The sequence below is a fragment of the Peromyscus eremicus genome, chromosome 4 (assembly GCF_949786415.1).
Source record: "Peromyscus eremicus chromosome 4, PerEre_H2_v1, whole genome shotgun sequence".
Taxonomy (NCBI): domain Eukaryota; kingdom Metazoa; phylum Chordata; class Mammalia; order Rodentia; family Cricetidae; genus Peromyscus; species Peromyscus eremicus.
In genome coordinates, this window is record NC_081419.1 from 28,507,345 (window position 1) to 28,526,585 (window position 19,241).

The 19,241-nt window shown below is 39.0% G+C and overlaps 1 protein-coding gene across 4 annotated transcripts in view; it reads left to right on the forward strand.

Annotated features, from left to right (window-relative positions):
* Mbd5 (methyl-CpG binding domain protein 5) overlaps window positions 1-17,732 on the forward strand; it is a 191,870-nt gene extending 174,138 nt beyond the window's left edge. For all 4 annotated transcript variants that reach the window (XM_059260441.1, XM_059260439.1, XM_059260442.1 and 1 more), the window contains 3 exons: window positions 3,696-3,769; window positions 14,352-14,427; window positions 17,131-17,732. In XM_059260441.1, the coding sequence (XP_059116424.1) occupies window positions 3,696-3,769; window positions 14,352-14,427; window positions 17,131-17,202 (222 nt within the window). In that variant the 3' untranslated portion in view covers window positions 17,203-17,732. The remainder of the gene's footprint in view (window positions 1-3,695; window positions 3,770-14,351; window positions 14,428-17,130) is intronic.
* The last annotated feature ends 1,509 nt before the right edge of the window (window positions 17,733-19,241 follow it).

The following is a 19,241-nucleotide window of genomic DNA, read 5'->3' on the forward strand; positions in this document are numbered from 1 at the left end:
TTAGTGTGGCTTTCAGCAATGAGAACATCTTCAGCAGAGATTTTTGTGGTTTGTGTTTTAGTTCATGAGTATATTTGGCTATCCAGGATCCTTTGTTCTTCCATGCAAATGTTAAGATTATTTTTCAATTTCTGTAAAAAATTGCATTGGAAATTTGATGGGAATTGCTTTTTATCATTGTTAAACATATATGAAGGGCTATGCAATGATGGCCCTTACTAGTGGCAGCATTATTACTAGAATGAGACTATGAGATTATGACCAAAGGTAAAATGATAAAGTCTTCTCCAAGTTTCTCACCAAGCTAGGAATAACCTGACTTGTAAGTATACAAGAATCTATTATAGGTAAAGTATTAAGTATCTTCAAATAATGTGCTTCTCCAGTGTAAGTTTTATAAAAATATTTGTGTGTGTTTAATATTTTTAATGTTACATTTATATGCTTGATTTCTCTGTTTTTATTTATATGTTAACTAATTTATAAGGAAGTCTTAATTAAATCATTAAGCATGATTTTCATTTGATGAGAATTTGAATATATTTGGTTGCTCTCTGATACCATCTGTAAGAGTACTTTTAAAGAGTTTTTTAATATTTTGTAAATATATCAATATTTTCCCTCAGAAACAATATACAATGTATATATATATATATGATACGTGAGCATATATATGATATATATCATACACATATTAAATAACCATTTTCCTGGGGATATATATATATATATGTATATATGTATACATATATATGTATATATATATATATAGTTTTAGCACAGAAATGCAGTGGTGTGCACCTTCCTTTTGTTTAGTTTCAGAAACTACTCTCATTACTCCAGGCCACTGAACCATCTCTGAATAATGTAGCTCAGTATGACGGTATCTTAGAGCTTCAGAAGCAGATTTAAATGAAGAGACTATGGTAGGTAATAAACTCAGAAAATTAAAGACCACCGGAAAATCATCCAGGCATTTAAAAATTGATCATAGCACAACAGATAAAGATGCTTGCTTCCAAGCCCAAGGACCTGAGTTCAATCCCTGGGACCCACATGGTGGAAGAAGAGGATTGACTTCTGCAAGTTGTCCTCTGACCTGCACACATGAGCCAAATCACCAACACATGCATGCACACACATGAACAAATAAATAAAATATTTAATGGAAGATAAATTTGGACATGTTACTAAATGTCAGTAAACAATATTTTTATTTTAAATAGCCTAGTAGCCTAGCTTTTTATTATATATATTATATTTACATGTGTATATATTTATATATGTGTATGTATATTTTTAATGTGGCTTTCTTAGCTGTAAAATGATTTTATATTTTATTCATGCTGAACTTAATATGGTGGAAAGAGGTTGAATATTCTGGAATCAGTACTGTTCAATTCTGGCTATATTATTTACACTCATTACTCTCATGTGTAAAATAAAATTAGTTTATAAGATTATCATACTAAATGATAAAGTAGTTCTTTTTACACAAAACAGCACAAATTTTTTTACTGCCCCTATTCTTCACTTAATTGAAATTATAAATTGAGAACTTAAAAATATTCTGACCTATCAAATTTTTGTTCGTTTGTTTTGTTTTGTTTTGTTTGTGGGGTTGTGCTTCGAGACATGGTTTTCTCTGTGTAGCCCAGACTGTCCTGGAACTCCCTACATAGACCAGGCTGGTCTTGAACTCAGAGATCTGCCTGCCTCTGACTCCCAGGTGATAAGATTAAAGGCAACCTAACAAGTTTTTAAAATTAAGGCCAGCAGGCTAATTGTTGCATCTTTTGTTTCATTGTGAACCTGAATTCTGTGGCTCATCACAATTCTGAGGTCTCTTGTTGCCACAGGAGACCTGGGTTAGACAAAGCTTTCTGTACAGAGGGCTTCCCTCCTATTGGCAGGAAGTTCATTTAAAAATAAGTGAAGTTAAGCATGAGTTATACAGTGAGACAACTGTGGAGTAAAACATGATCTCAAGAAACAAGAAAGGTGTAACTGTGTATTATAGTTCCCTAAATGTAATACGTATAATATCTTGTGTGTCCCTTTCATGAATTTGCACACAAAATAGAACTATACCATGAAATGAGATACTGTACATGGAAGCCTTCTGTATTTTAGAGATGTGGATACATTCAGCTCACGCGGGCTTTTTTGGACAGAATGACATATCTCTGTATGAAGTGTGGCAGGCACAAAGATGTCGTTTGTTCTGGCACGTATTCTATCAGATATTCCTAGCAAACTTGGTTTCTTTGAGACAAAATAGGAAACTTCACAAATGAATACCTTTGTGTTACTTGGCTGAACAGATAGAAATGCCTGTTCTCAGAAATGAAAGTGGAAACACTTTGTTATTCTTAGTGTGTGCTAGTCTGAGGAGGAGGTCACAGAGAAATTATTTATAAATGACATTCATGTCTATCATTAAAATTTAAAGACAAAAGCTAATTTCTTTGCTGATAAGTACTTCCTATCCATGAAGCTTTTCCCGAACTCTGAATTTTTATATAAAAGTGGCTTAGAAGTGAGGAGCATACAGATAAGGGATAGCTTTTTTGTTTTAAGATCATCAAAAATAGCAAAATATTTCCAAAGGCATTTTGATACATACACATTTCCCTCATTTTTTTTTTTTTTTTTTTTGCTTTTCTTGAGGGAGGGGCAAAAGGTATGCACACACCCGATGCATGCAGATCCCCAGTCCCACTGGGTGGCCAAGTTCTGTGGAGCAAGTGGACTTCACAGATTTGTAGTGATGGCAGGGCGGGAGAGAGAAGCCTGCAGAGTATGGGCCCGTCCTCCCTCCAGCAGCAAAGCCTAGGCATGGCTTCTACCCTTCTCATTTTCTGGCCTCTGGGGTGCCTAATGCACTCTAATAATAATTGCTCTTCACTAGGCTGTGTACAATGTGACCTTCCATCCTACTGATCACAGAAAACAGAGCTACAAGATACGTATTACTGGCCTTTTATCGACAGGGAACATGAGGCCTAGAAAATGTAAGTGTCTGGGACTGGAGAGTTAACCCAGCAGGGAAGAGCATTTGTCCTTGCAGAGGACCCAAGTTCAGTTCCCAGCACCCTCACGGTGGCTCATAACCATCTGTAACTCCAGTTCCAGACGATCTGATGCCCACTTCTGATACCCACAAACACCAGACATGCACAAGGTACACACACATACATTCAGGCAGAACAGTCTTACAAATGAAATAAGAAAAAAAAAGATCTAAAACCTTTTAAAGAAAGAGTATTTAAATGTTCAATTCCTGTTTAAAAAAAAAAAATGAGATAAGATTCCAGCCTGTTGACTCTAAAGCTCCCCGTCTTCCCTGAGCACCACTCTTACCTTTGAGAGCATAAATAAGGCAGTGGAGAAAGTGGGCCAGGACTTGTGAGTTATATGATTGTGTGTGCGGAAAGTTATTTAAACTCTAGGCTTTTTATTTTCAAAACACTGGCAATGTCAAAGCCAAACTGCCTTTCATTTCCACTGATGCTTCAACTTAAAAGTCCCAGAATCTGCCCGAAATCGAGCAAGGACAGGACATTTGATGGCTGGGGGGAGGGGAGCTCCTTTCCCAGTGCCACACTCGCTGTCCAGCAAGAAAGTAGAGTAAAAAGCATGTTCAACAATTACAGGTCTGGGTAATGTGGTTTGGTCTTCATACCTTCACTTAGGTGGAGCCCGAGAAGTTGAAGACCCTAACAGAAGGTTTAGAAGCCTACAGCCGAGTCCGGAGAAGGAACAGAAAGTAAGCACTTTGGATTTCCACTTTGTCTTTCCTTCAGGGACTGTGCCATCTCACTGATTGGTTTCATGTTGTGACCCAGGTACTATTCTTTGATATTTGTCATCAGAGGACCATAATGGACACCTCAAACAATCTATTGCACAAAGACATTTTCCATGTAATTTGTGTGGGTGGCATGTGGGATTTGCTTCTTCATCCATTCTTTTCCTTCCTCCATCCTCACCTCCTAACTTACAGGAAAGAAAGTGTGATTGATCCTTCTTCAATGGCAATTAAATATGCTCTACAAGTTTAGTGAGTCTGTCATTTGCAGTCAAGTCTGGAGAGGGGAGCACCCTGCCATATACATGGACAGTCATTGGCAGGTCCCCCACTGGTCAAGTGATGTGAGTGGCTTTGCTGTTGTTTCACCAGAGATAGGGACCTGAATATAAGTTCTCTTAGAACTCTAACATGAAGTTGAACTTTGAACCATTATTATTCAAGTTTTCCTGGATTGCTTTGGTGAATAAAATATACAGATAAGCAGGTAATATTACAAAGCATTTTTATAAGGTACTTTATGAATTGTAATCATTGTTTCACATTAAGGTAGAGAAACAAATGTAGTTCTGTATGTGGATACAGAGGATGATTTTCAACCATGTTATTGACATACCTCTTCAGTTCCCCATTTTCCAACAACCAAATATGATACGCCAGGGCTGGCAAGATCGCTGACTCAGCAAAGGTACTTGCCCCTGAGCCCGATGGTCCCTGGAACCCTAGACCGACATAGTGGAGGAAGAAAACCAGCTCCGCTGAGTTGTACTCTGATCTCCACATGTGCACACTGTAGTGGGTGCATTGCACACATGAGCGTACACACTAAGTAAGTGTTTTTAAAAGAAGAATTGCACATTAATCTCTATTCATTTGTAAAATGATCCTTTCACACACCCTTAAGAGTGTGAATAGGCTTGGTCTTTGCTGGTTTATTTTGATATTTTATCAGAGTTTTTTTTCTTTATTTTATGTGGTGCTGGGGGTAGAGCTCAGAGTGCTGTAAATATACAAGCGCTCTACCACTTACTAGCCCCACTCACCATCCTTTTAAAAACACCAGTTTCACTTATGTGGTTAGTCGTAGAGCCTCCATAAAAGATCCAGTTTCTCTACTCTGAAGTGGCACTTCCCCTGCGGAGGTTGGATGTAGGACAAGACCAGTAAAATTAATGCAAGCAAAAGGAGGGATATTGTGAAATACCAACGTCACACATTTATAGTGAGTCTTTGGATGCTCAATGGTGCCTATGCTTTTGTTTAAAAGACCCCAAATGTTTCTGTCTGTGAAGCACACTATGTACTTGGGTTATTTGCGAGATACAGTTGGTGACACAGAAGTAAATAACTCTCCACATACTTGCAAATGCTGCTTTGAAATGAACTGGATCTCTCCCCATGCCCCTACATTTCACTTAGACCGCTGCTGAAAGGTAATGCATAACACACAATTTTAAAATTATTTCCTTAGAACCAGTTTACTATTTGTGGTCAATTAATATGGGACTGTCTAAAGCAGTGCTCTCTATCATAAGTAATCACACAATTTATCACACAGAGAGAAAGAAGAAAACACAAAGCAGAAGTAGTAAGATGCAGCCATATTTATCATATTGTTCTCTTAACCAGTCTCTAAACCAGGGTTTTGCATTACACACAAACATTGTTTTATTTTGTGTTATTCTCCCAGTCACAAGATAAGCCACAATTACTGAGCCCATTTGCAAATGAGGACACTCAGACCCAAATATCTTGAATAATTAGTTGAAAGTTACATAACTGATAAATGATATTGAACCAAATCACTTATTTATTCATTTATTCCCAATTTTATTTAATCCTAATTTAGGAAAAAACTGTGCCAGGCACAGTGCTGTATTCCTTAGAGACAGATTCAGAAACACACAATTAAAATGTGAAAATGGCAAGGAAAGCATTATATGTAACTGTATATGAGAAACACAGAGAAGTAACAGTGAACTCAACAAAGAATGGTTCCTAGAGCTGGGCAACTTGGCACACACCTTTAATCCCAGTACTCAGGAGGCAGAGGCAGATGGATCTCTTGAATTCAAGGCCAGCCTGGTCTACATAGTGAGTTCCAGGACAGGCTATGTAAAGAAACCCTGACTCAAAAAGACAGAGAGAGGAGTGGGGGGGAGGAGGAGGAGGAGGAAGAAAGGAAGGGAGGGAGGGAAGGAGGGAGGGAGAAAAGGAGGGAGAAAGAAGAAAAAAAGAAAGAAAACAAAAAGAATGGTTCCTGGAGATGACAACTAAGCCAAAGCTTACTCATGACCAAAATGGGCTCAGGGAGGACAGTATTTAGATAATGTCAGTACTTCATCCAGGAGGAAAGCATCAGATAGACCATTTTAAGTGTATGGCCAGAAGTATAAGCAGGAGCCAATATACTGGCTGTTTGCTTTATTTGAAGTACCCAAAGTGGGCCAGGTGGTCAGATTTTCACTTTGATATGAATATAGAAGAGAAGGAACCTTAAGAAAACAGTCTTAGTGGCAGAAGATCATCTAGGAGTTCATGCCAGTAGCCAAGGAAGGACCCAAGCAGTAATGAAGCTGGAAGAGAAGAAATGTGCTCAGGAAATCTTTAGGAGGTCAAATTTACAAAACGTGGTGATGATCAAAATAGGAAAGAAAGCAATCAAGGACTTGGGCTTGCATGATTAGGAAAGGACTAGAAACAGTAACTAAAATAGAAATATGGAGGGAACTGTTGGATATACTTTGGGGTCTGTTGTGGAGGGAGCTGACCGATAAGTTTGAGACTGGGAAACTGGCATTTGACGTATAAAAATGTTACAGTCATGTAGAAGTACTCTGCCAACTTGGAGATTAGTGCACTAAGGACTGAATGCTGAAAAATTAGACATTTAACAGAAAGAGGAAGGTGGGACAAATGACTAGGAAAAAAGAGAAGAACCAGGGGAAGAGAGGAACGCCTTAGAAGACAAAGACTGAAGCTGGGCATGGTGGCTTAGGCCTGTAATCACAGCCCTCTGGGTGGTTGAGGCAGGAGGATCATCATGAGTTCAAGACTAGCACAGATGAGACAGTGAGAACCTGTCTCTAAAAGAGAAAGAAAAGTCCTTAGTGCACTAATCTCCAAGTTGGCAGAGTAATTCTACATGACTGTAACATTTTTATACGTCAAATGCCAGTTTCCCAGTCTCAGACTTATCGGTCAGCTCCCTCCACAACAGACCCCAAAGTATATCCAACCGTTCCCTCCATATTTCTATTTTAGTTACTGTTTCTAGTCCTTTCCTAAAAGAGAAAAGAAAACAAAGACTGAAACCATCGACAGAGATCCAGTAAGACAAGAAGTGAGACTTCTCCATTGCATTGGGCAGTTTGGAGGCCATGTGTAGTGATACAGTTCAGGAGGCAGTGGTGTGGCATGGTGGAGAGTCACTCATACCATGCAGACACAGCATCCATGTGGAGAGTTTATTATGAGAGAGAGAGAGGGAGGGAGGGAGAGAGGGAGGGAGGAAGAGACAGGGAGGGAAAGAGGGAAAGCAGAGGTGTGCCCACTTTGTGACAAGAAAGGGAGGAAGGGGAACAAGAAGGGAGGGGCTTTTCCTTACAGGAGGCTTCACATCATGACACAGGGTGGGTCCCCAAGGGGTGGGCCAGAATGCCAACACAAAGTGCTCATGGGTTGTGGAATAAAATAAGGAAGTAGAGAGGGGAGATCACAGATGTTCACTGTCTTTTGTACATTTCCTGTGAAGTTTTCCTGGAAAACTACAATAAAGGTGGGGGGGGTTATTTTTAGGTTTTTTTTGTTTGTTGTTTTTGTTGTTGTTGTTGGGGGGGGGGTGTTGCCTGCATTGTATGTACACCATGTGTGTGCCTGGTACCTGTGATGCTCAGAAGAAGGAGTCAGACCCTGTAGAACTGGAGTTGCCTGTGGTTCGCAGCAGCAGAAAACTGAACATGGGTCCTGTGCAAGGGCAGCAGTACTTCCACCAGAGCTGCAGTAGAAGATTTTTTTTTTTTTAGTTACTTTCTCATTGTGAGAAAAATACCTGACAAAAGCCATTCACAGGAGAAAGGGTTTATTTTGGTCGACAGTTCCACAAGGACACAATCCATCCTGGTAGGGAACCCTTGACTGCAGGCTGGTAAGGCTTGGTGGTAAGAACTAAAAGCTGCCTGGTCCCACTGCATCATCACTCAGGAAGCGGAGAGTCAGCAGGGAGTGGAGCAAGGTTTAAAACCTCAAGGCCTCTGTCCCGGTAGTCGACTTACTTCCTAAAGGGTTAACAGGACCAAATGTTCTCATATGTACAACAGTTTACATTCAAACCACAGTGATGACAGAGATCTAAGTATTGTTGTAGACTAAGAAGAGGAAAAGTCTGAAAAGCAAAGGTGTTTAGAGATTTAAAAGGTTGATTCTTCACCTGGATTCATACCCTGTTTTTTGCTTCTCCATAGCCCTATGCCTGTGAGTATGTTGCTTAATCTCTCTGAGCCTACGTTCAACATGTAAAATGTGAATATTAATTCCTACTTTAGGATTATTATTACATAGATAATAATATAGAGAGCCTTACACATAGTACCTGGCATATATAGTTGAAAGTAAAAGAAATAAATTATCTAGTATTTTTGCCAGTTGAAACATGTTGTTATAGTAAATGTTTAGAATTTTATGTAGTCATTTTAATTGTTAATATCTTAAACTACCATGTAATACATGAATATCTTTGAATTGATATAATAATCACATTCTTTTTTTTTAAAGATTTTGTTTTATTTTTTTTATTATGTATACAGCATATATGACAGCAGGCCAGAAGAGGGCACCAGATCTCATTACAGATGGTTGTGAGCCACCATGTGGTTGCTGGGAATTGAACTCAGGACCTCTGGAAGAGCAGTCAGTGCTCTTAACCTCTGAGCCATCTCTCCAGCCCCTAATAATCACATTCTAACCATAAGAAGTAGTAACATTTTAACAATTTAGGTTAATCTTTTGCTTAAAGAAGTGGTTCTACAAAAGAAAAATTTAAAAGCTTTTTGATACATTATTATTTTTAATTACAAGGTGATCCAGCTTTCTATGTGTACAAATTCTTATAATTACTTGATATTTTATAAAGCTGGAAAGTGGTAAATGATAAAAATAAGCCAAATATATTTTCACTTTAAAACTGAGAAATGCATACCTGAGTTATGGAACATGTAGAAATCAAGCTGGTACCAACTTGGAAGTTTCATCCCTACTGAATAGCTTTCATAGTGCTAGATAGAGATGCCTTGTAGGCTACCAGGAGAAAAAAAATAATCCACTTTCTTGTCCAGCTATGAACCCAGCAAGCTACAAGAATGAGCATCCTGGCAGTACACACTCACGAGTACAATAGTGGCATGGGTATTAGGGAGCAACCAACCACTTTTTTAAATATTAGATCTAAGACCTTATCCACAAGATAGAATGCATGCCCGGTACCACTTGGTCAAAAACTCATTGCTGCCTAAGTCACAGGCCCTAGGGGAGAAGCTACTACTATTATTATGCCAATAATATTATAGATATAGTATCAAACTGTTCCTAAGATGTTTATATCCATAAAGTAATACATCTCTCAACCCTCATCAGAGAAACTTCTTTTTAGTAGATGGTGTTTAGTGTAAAGACCCACAACCGGTCAACATGTAAAGAATAAGAAACTGTGAAATGTTAAGTTCTAAATAAGATAGTTGTATCACACCTTTCCTCCCAAGGTTCAGGGTTCATCTCGGAAGGGGGAGCAACAGAAAGATTTTAAGAACCAGAGGTAGTGAACATCTGCAGTAAAGTAGTATTTTCCAGACACAACTGCATGCAAGACACACAGCAGCTGTGACTGATGTACAGAAGCAGACTAGCCAAAATTCCAGTATGGACAGGGGAGGGACTCTACCCCTAACTGAGGAGCTATTGGCAACTGAAGCCTGTGGGGGAGGTAGAGTCAGTTTTCTTCAAGGCTGTGGCCGCTGAGAGCCTACCATGCTTTAGTCAATGGTCTTAAATCCATGTACATACAGGTGGCACCAAGTGGACTCAGTGGACTTAAAAGAAGAAGAGGAGATGGGGGGAGGAAGAAGAGGAGGAGGAGGAGGAGGAGGAGGAGGAGGAGGAGGAGGAAGAAGCACATGAAGTTAGGAGAGAAAGTGGTAGGGGGGCAGGAGAAATATCAGGGGTTATAGATTTGATGAAAATGAATAATATACATATACAAAACTACTAAACAATAAAAAGTAAATTCAACTTAGCTTTTTTAATTGTCTTAAATTTTCATACTGCTTATGGATTAGATTTTCAGAGTACAGAGTTCTTGACTTTGAGTTTTTATGCGAATTTGTTATGTTCTACCTGAAATGAGTCACAGACATTCTAAAGTGAATCTTACAAAGTCATACATAGTTTCTCAGTTCACACTTACATCTTATATCATTCACAGATTTTACCTGGCCTTTTTATTTTCTTTTTTACTAGTAAAGATAAAGATAATATGTGACAATATAGTCAAAAGAGATGAGAAGTGGCAATTATCTCCATTAATGACTATAAATGTGATTATATGAATGTCTATTGCTTAATTAGTTACGGTTTAGAGTGTCCATTAGTAAAAATGTTTATTATTAAATGTCAGCAGGAAATAGAAAATACTAGCGGAGGCTCCGCAGGAAGGCTCTCAGGACTGGAAAACCCAAATTTGATTAACTGTCCCCTTTAAGAGCTCACGGAGCCTTCTTCTCTTCCTCTTAAGCTTGTTCGTCCCCAGCACAAATACTGTGAAAATTGGTCTGTGGATGTGATAGCTAGAAAAATCTGTCTTTTCCTCTTGACTCTCATGGTGCCTTCAGACAATCCCATGCTCCACATCTGTATGTTTATCCTCTTCCCAAAAATAGTCATTTCTCTGTCTAGTATCTGTTTCAGTTTATTAGAACGAAACCTTGTGCTATTTACTCTAAATTAACATTGAATGTTTTATTTTATTTATCTGGCGGAGGGGGGGGGGCATGCACGTGCCGTGGCACGCGTGTGGCTGTCAGAAGACAGCTTGTGTGAATTGTTCTCTTCTTCCACACATTGCTTTCGGGGTCAAACTCAGGTCATCAGGCTTTGATAGCAAGTGCCTTTACCCACTGAACCGTTTCATATTGCATGTATTTTTACAAATTCTTTAATGATTGGGTGAACAATGAGTTCCTAATGTTCTAACTTTGTATTCAATAAGTAATGTTAAATCATTTCTGTACTTTCATCATAATGTTACCGTGTTCCTCATTGGAAAAAAAATCATGACTCTTACTTTAAAAAGTTATTTATAGTTAAATATACATTTTCTTCATTACTTAATTATAATTGATTTCACTCTTTTCACCTAAAGAAATCACAAAGTATTACATACACAGTTATCACAATACCTACTTCATGAGATTGCTGTTAAGATTAAATGAGATAATATGTAAAGATCTGACACAGTTCTTTGCAAATAGAAGCCTTTCAATAAATAGAAAGTACGTTTGCTGTTAAGATTCAGGGGAGGGCTGCCGAGGCGGCTCTGTGACTGAACGTGCTTTCTGCGTTCAGCCCTAGGATCCACGTGGTTGGAGAGAACTGACTCCCACAACCTGTTCTTTAACCTCAACACCATGGCTTGTGCACTTTCAGACTTAAATAAATAAGTTAATTAGTTAAAAAAAAGATTCAAGGGAAAAGAGCATAGTTCCCTGATGGATTTTTTTAATGAAATATTTTTTCTTCTTTTTAGCTATTTAGAACTTTTTAGGTATAGTCTATTATAATATGTTACAATCAAAATACATAAAAACTAAATATCCTTGAAACTGAAATGCATATGGGGGCAGGAGGGATGGCTGAGTGGTTAAAAGCACCGGCTGCTCTTCCAGAGGCCTGAGGTTCAATTCCTAGCATTCACACAGTAGCTAACAGCCATCTATAAATCTAGTCCCAGGGGATCCAATGCCTTCTTTTGGTGTCTGTGGACACCTGGCATGCACATGGCGTACAAACTTACTTGCAAGCAAAACACCCACATGCATAAGTAATTTTTTTTAATTTTTGAAAAAAATATAAATGCCTGTTTCTCAATCCAAAAGACAAAATAAAGATAAACCTATTAGATGCACTGCCGCAAGTGTGATATTATTGGGCAATTTGCCCATGGAGAATATTCTCACCAAATAGCCCTTAAAGGGGTCCTAACCCAAACTTAGCCAAACAAAAATGGCCTCAGAGTCCTGGATTTGAGCTTCTTCCAAACAACCCATGGTCACACTTATAAACTCCTTACAGTAAAACAACTCAGAGTGACTCTACAAGATGGAGCAGTCCATAAAACTGGAGTGGCAGGCAGTATATATGTGTGTATAAATGCTGTGCCCTGGGTAGAAAGAATGAAAACTTTATATCAACTTGAATGGTGCCCCAAAATAATGATACAGGAATACTGATATGGTGATGCATGTCTTTATCCCATCATGGAGGGAGAGGCTTCAGAGTTCCAGGCCAGCCTGATCAACATTGGCAAGACCCTGCCTCAAAACGATGATGATGATGATGATGATGATGATGATGATGATGATGATATATTAGTGGAAAAAGATGAAATGTGTATCATGACAGCTTTTTTGTGTGTGTAAATGCAAAAGCAATTCTGTCCATGGGCGTATCATATAAAATGTAAGCTAGGGAAGCATCTGGGAGAGAGTGTGACTGAGAATAGTCACCAAGTAGAAATACCAGATTCATCTCTTTGATAAAGAATACTTTAATTTATTAACAACCTATTTCTGGGGAGTGAGTATGTGGGGATTATCTTGTTCTCTGAACTTCTCGCCATTTTTAGCTTTTTTTTTAATTAATGGGGGAAATGTGTATATATAGAAATAGTTAGATGATAGATAGGTAGGTAGGTAGGTCGATAGGTAGGTAGGTAGATAGATAGATAGATAGATAGATAGATAGATAGATAGATAGATAGATAGATAGATAGATAGATAGATAGATAGATTATAAGACCAGCAAAAGGTGGAGGGAGCCAGGCGGTGGTGGCGCACACCTATAATCCCAGCACTTGGGAGGCAGAGGCAGGTGGATCTCCGGGATTTCCAGGCCAGCCTGGTCTACAGAGCTAGTTCAGGACAGGCTCCAAAGCTACAGAGAAACCTTGTCTCGAAAAACCAAAAGAAAAAAAAAGTGGAGGGAATTGTTGGTATTATCCTTATAATTGGTTAAAGTTAGTAGGCTAATCTTTTCTGTCAGTTGAACTGACTTGCATGCACATTTGTTTTACCAAGATATAGGACCATTTATGTTCACTTTGGACAAATTCACTTAGGAAATATATGCAGCATTCATGGTGTGCCTAGAAGTATAATACTCAATGGTGGATAACTGAGCATCTGTAAGGCACAGAAAAACAAAACAAAACAAAACATAGGAATTGTCTGGCCATTGTGTACTGAGGATAAAACCTAGGGAACACTCTGGTAAATGAGAGGACTTCATCTAAAGGCATCCCACTGAAGTTAAGGTGTGTTTCCCCCCACAAGTGCACATCTCCAACCTCCATGTCGATGCTGAGATACGACTTCACTCTTGCCAAGCCATACTAATGATAGCCTGCTCTAGCAGTTTGCCTCAGCCACTTTCCCATCACATGTCCTGAGGGGAATAGATTGCCTGCATATTCAGAAGATTGGGGAGGAAGATTTATACGTATAGATGAGGGGAAGGAAAGTAGGTGAAAGGATGTGTAGCCGTAGAGGTGGTCAGTTTGCTTGACTGTAGTAATGGGCACAACAGCTTCATCCATATCCATTTCAAAAAATGTGTGGTACGTTATTCATGAAAACGTGAAGTGGAATGCTGAGCAGGAAAGCAATCGTCAGGAGAGACAGGCACCTGAGAGTCATTCTGTGTCTGTTGAAAGTCATTTCAGTTTAAGGAACGACGTGGTGAAACCGGCCTCTGAGCCTCGGTGTGACAAGGGAATAAGCTATTTCCTACCTGGACAGTGCATCAGATTTTAGCTTTCTTGCTCAATTCGACAGAGCTGAGGTGATCCAGAAAGGGCGGAGGGAGCTCCCTAGTGGCCAGAGCCTGCAGTTCAGTCCCCGTGTCCTAGCCACAGTCTGTTTCCCTGCTGAAAAACAGCCAGGCAAGAGACACTGTGGGGCAGGCTGGATTCTGGTAGAAGCAGCTGCTTTGGAAGCCAAGAGCCCCTGACCCAACCTTCTTCACCAGAATGCAGAAGAAGCACAGGGTGGAGTGAGCTTCCTGTGTTCATCTTTTCAAGGTGGTGGTACCGTAATCATTAGTGTTCAGTGGTGGGACCTCCAGAGTGATGTGTTATGGCCTGAAATTTCAAAATGTGAATCTAGATTTGCTTTCTCTGTTAGAATTGATATATTTGTTTTCTGATTAGGGAATTAAATCAAGCCTTTTGTTTCTTTAATTTGTTAACCTGGCATGTTATTTTCATTAATTCCAGAAGTGGAAAGCTAAATAACCATTTAGAAGCTGCTATTCATGAGGCCATGAGTGAACTGGACAAAATGTCTGGGACCGTAAGTTCGTTTATTTTTCTCGTTATACTGTGTTTCTTTGAAAATAAATCGCATGAACATTTTTTGATAGCTTCTCTTGAACATTATGGAGCAACTCTCAGAGCAGTGCTGAACTGATACCAGAAAAGCATTTAAGAGAAAGGGGCCTGTAGTAGCTATGGCTTTATTTGTTCTGAGATAAGTAATATTTGTTGTCCTACAAAGGTTCGTTAAGTGTCGGCAGCAATATGGTGAGGTCCTAACCACAGCTTTCTGCATTTGACTGTGAGAAGCAGTGGCCATCAATGTAACTAAAATATTCAGAAATGCAAACTTTACATGTTCAAGGAAAAAAGTGAGATAAAAAAGTTTGGTCAATTTCAAAATGACTTCTTATTTTCCTTCTGTTATCTTAAAATTAAAATGTTTTGTTCAAAGTTCTGTTAGTATAAACTGTAAATTTATCACTTCCTGTGATTAAGGAAGTAATATGCTTTCTCTTCACATTTTTTTTGAACTATGCATTGCAGAGTTTGAGGTGAGAAGTACAAAACTTTCTCTCCTTCACATACAGACTTAAATAAACACACAAATCAAATTTTAGTAATCTCTGAATTAAGAATTATTTCAGGCTATGTAATGATGAAAAGTAATTTACCAGCACTTCAACTTAGATCACCCGAATTCTAACAACCCATCCAGTGGCTACTCAGTGATGGGTAATATAGAGGTTCACAAAACATTGCCATTGATGAGAGTCATAAAAATTTGGTAATCTAACCTACAGTAGGGTGGCACTGAGTTTCCTGATAAACTTGTAGATCTAGACCAGTGGCCATCAACTCAGCATCTTCTAGGACCAGGTATACACTGTCTACAAGTAAAGAGGATCAGGTATGAGAGCAGCAACTGTTCTAGAACTGAGAATTGCCAACAGAGATGTGCTGCTTAGACTGCTGACCACTCCCAGTCTTAGGATTTCAGCACTAAAGGGCATGTCTCACTTGATTCTGGTGCCCTCTGAGGAAGGTGCTACTCCACTCAGCCACTCACATCCTAGATGCTCTGCAAAGTGCCCACCACTCCTTAGGACCTTGACATGTTCCATGTTCCATATATCCTTTGCATCCTGCTTAATAGTGAAGAAAGTGAGGGCACAGAGATTTGTCAACACAGCTTCTATCATCCCAGACCTCCTCAACTCAAGTGGGTTAGGAAGTGCATTATACAATGTACCTTATGATGTAAAAGATAAAAATGGTTTGGTTTTCATCTCATTACTCTCTGTCTTGGGACATTTGGCCCTTGTGGCCACCAGGCATTGGCAACTAATGAGGCAATAGTGGAATGTATTCTTCGGAAGCACTTCCCCCTTTCCACTCTAGCAAAGTTGAGCCATGGGGGAAGTTACACTGGAGTTGCAAGATGTCTTCAACTTTCATGAGAACCCAAAAGTAAAATGGCTCATGTTTACAATTGTTTGAAAGATATTAAAGCACTTGTATATACACAAAACATTAAAACACTATATAGCTAAGTAACATACCTTTTCAGGCCACATTGGACCTACAGATTACTACTACATTGTTGTGGATAAAGACTCTTTCCTCAGTTACATAACTCCTTGTTTGTGAATTGCAGTTGTATTTGTTTTAAAACCTTGTGTGGAAAGGGTCTGGAGAAAGAAGCAGTCCTGGAAGTTCATGAGCATTATCTTAAAGATTTGATACTATTTTTTAAAAAAAGAATTTTACCCTTGACTAAAGACAATAGCCTCTGTTGTTGTCTAAATCTCCTTTTTATAGTTAGCTCAGTGTTGGGAATTGAATCTAAGGCTTCATGCATGCTTGGCAAACACTTATAGCTGAGTTAGTTCCTAATCCTTAAACATTATATTTAAAGCACATAATTAACCCAACTGATTGTTTTCCTAAGTCTAAGTTCTGTGACATTATGTTGGTAGGTTAAAATTGGCTGTGGTAGAAGTATTTACACCATGGGAACTGGCAAGTACTACAATGGCTTTGTTTCCAAATGCTAGTTTTAAACATTTACTTTGGCCACAGCTTCAGGTCTACTCTGTCTTCTGTGTCTTACTTCATTCTTTGATATCAGTAGGACTTGGGAGACCTGATTACTCACTTCCTGTCCCTCAAAATGTATCTGCTGTCTAATGCCCTGGTACCAATCAACCCTTTTTCAACTTGGCACACAGAATTAAATGCTCCTAGTTCCTATGCTAGTATATAACAGTGAGTTGTATTAACTATTCTTCCCAGCTTACACAAGCTCAGGCCTGCCGATGAGTGGTAGTGGTGTTCTGTTGTCCACACCGGTTCTTCTCATGAACAAACGTCCTTGGACTGAACTACGTGTACATGTTCTGATCTTTGACACTTTGTGGTGGTTATAAAATAAGTGGTGTGATGAAGAGAACAAATGAATATTTGGTATGCATTTCCCTGACTCTCCAGGACATAATGAGACTGTTGATCCAGGCATCTCTGGCTGGCAGTTCACCAGCTCCGATTATCAGTTTCTACTATTGCTCAAGCCTTGTTGAAACAGTGTACAGATTTAGGTCTTCATAAATTTTTAAAGTGTCTTAGGATAGCAGTGATTGAAAACAGAGCAGACTGTTTTTCTGCCCTATTTCTTTGTCAGAAGTCAGATGGTGTTTGTGGTTCCAATCTTCCTGTTGTTTTTTTCCCACCTTATTTCCAGGTTCACCAAATCCCACAGGCTGACAGACAGATGAGGCCCCCCAAGCCCAAGAGGAGGAAGATCTCCAGATAACAGAGACTATTCCATTGGCACACAGTGCTTATCAAAGGAGCATGCACAGATACATCTATATGTAGGTATCGATACGGCCACCATTAGATCCAAATGTAAACTATGACAGATAGATACCACCATCACAGGGTGCCAGAAGGAGCAGTGATGGAGATGTGCTGTGAACAGGAAGGAAAATGAATGTTCAAAACAAAACAATCAAAATCCCTGTGTGAACCAAGTGATAAATGGTCAAGTGATTGCTGAGAAACGTTTTCTATTATGCTAAAATTATGATTATATGAAATAGTCCAAATGTTTCTGAAGAATTTTCAGTGTTGTATATAGAAAATACAGAATTTCATGGCGATATTAGAAATGTAAATATTGTACAATATTGTCATGTACAAGCATACTTAATGCACACTTTATCTTTTATTGTACAAAGAAATAGTGTACAAAAATCTTTGGTTTCTATGGAGTACACCTACCAGAGACTACCAGTGTAAAGTGATAAATAAAAATACAACCTAAATGCTTTTCTATGATAATGTAGAAGATGCTGGTTTTGTATTTAACAGTAGAGAAAAGACATAATGATGTAATAGGGAAGTCATGGCATACACTGCACACCACCGCGTGTCCAGCTATAATGTCTCTTTAGCAGGAACCTTGCACAGAACCACTAGACTCAGTTTTTGGTGTCTAGGAAAACTGCAAATTTCTGGAGAGATGAGGGCTCATGGGCCTAAATCAAGAATTCAGAATCTCAACCATTTGCTACAATCCTATTGTTTTACAGTTTCAGACATTTGTATCGTGAACTTGAGTCATTCTCTCTGCCTCCATTCCCCCTCTTGTATCCCCCTCTTTACAGTGAGTCTCCGTCCTATTCTCGTGTCTTCCTGTGTGTGACGCACTGAATCTGAGTAGAGTTTCTTGCCTGAGCATGAGTGGGAGGTTATTTACCGGAGCAAGGCAACTTCCCAGTGGATCCACCAGCAGAGAAAATGACACGCCCTCCTCCCCCAGCAGCCATGAACTCCTAATAGTCGCTTAGGGTAGAGTGAGGCCAAATGGGTCCCTCCAGCATCTATGATGAGATGCTGATAGAGTCAATCACGTGTAAGTCTTGTGCAGATACCCACAGCTGCAGTGATGTTGAGGGGGGACATGGCTCTGGCATATCCAGAAGACAGTTCCCTGTGTTCTGGCTCTTAGATTCTCCCCACCCCCTTTTCCTATCTTGGAAAAGTAACATACATGGCTGTTCCATTTAGGGCATTTTTTTAAAACTACGTTTTAAAGCAGAATAGGTTTTATAAAATTTAAAAGCCACTTAGGTGAACTATTTTACTCATTTATTTAGTAAATATTTGGTAGCCACCTGTTGAACTAGCTAGCTTTCCACCAATGATGTTCACAATCAAAGGTTTTCTTCAGACAACATCTGACGAGGTATAGCTTTTCATTTCCACACATGGAGGCAAAAGCCACACGTTGCAGCCATTAACAGACCTGAGGGTGATGACCGTTCAGTTTTTATTTTTTGTAATGGAAAAAAGAAATCAAACCACATTTCATATCATTCATTATGTCACTTTACACAAAAGGAAGAACAGCATACAAAATCATGAGCAATGGTAACTGTATCAGTATTATGTAACATATCAGATTTATTTTATTTAAAGAATTGTTTATACCATTCACAGATTATTTTAGATATACATATATATATATATATTGATGTGGCTGAAATATGTGGGTTAAGTCTTATTAACCAAATTATTTGTGTTACATTAAATAAGAAAAATGTGAAATAAATGTAGAAAATTACTACATTACAAATACGCAAACCTAAAGCTGTGAGCCATCGCAAAGTTCAAGGGAATGAGTAATAGTGGGGCACAGTGTATCTCCTGTTTCCCAGTTCTTTGTGGCGGTGGTGGCATAAACAAAATTTCAGACCACCTCAGGTAGAGACTGTCAAAAGAAGGGGTCTGTTATCCCTCTGTCTTGGAACCCCAGAGAGAATACTGCCTGCTGTAGCCCTGGTCACT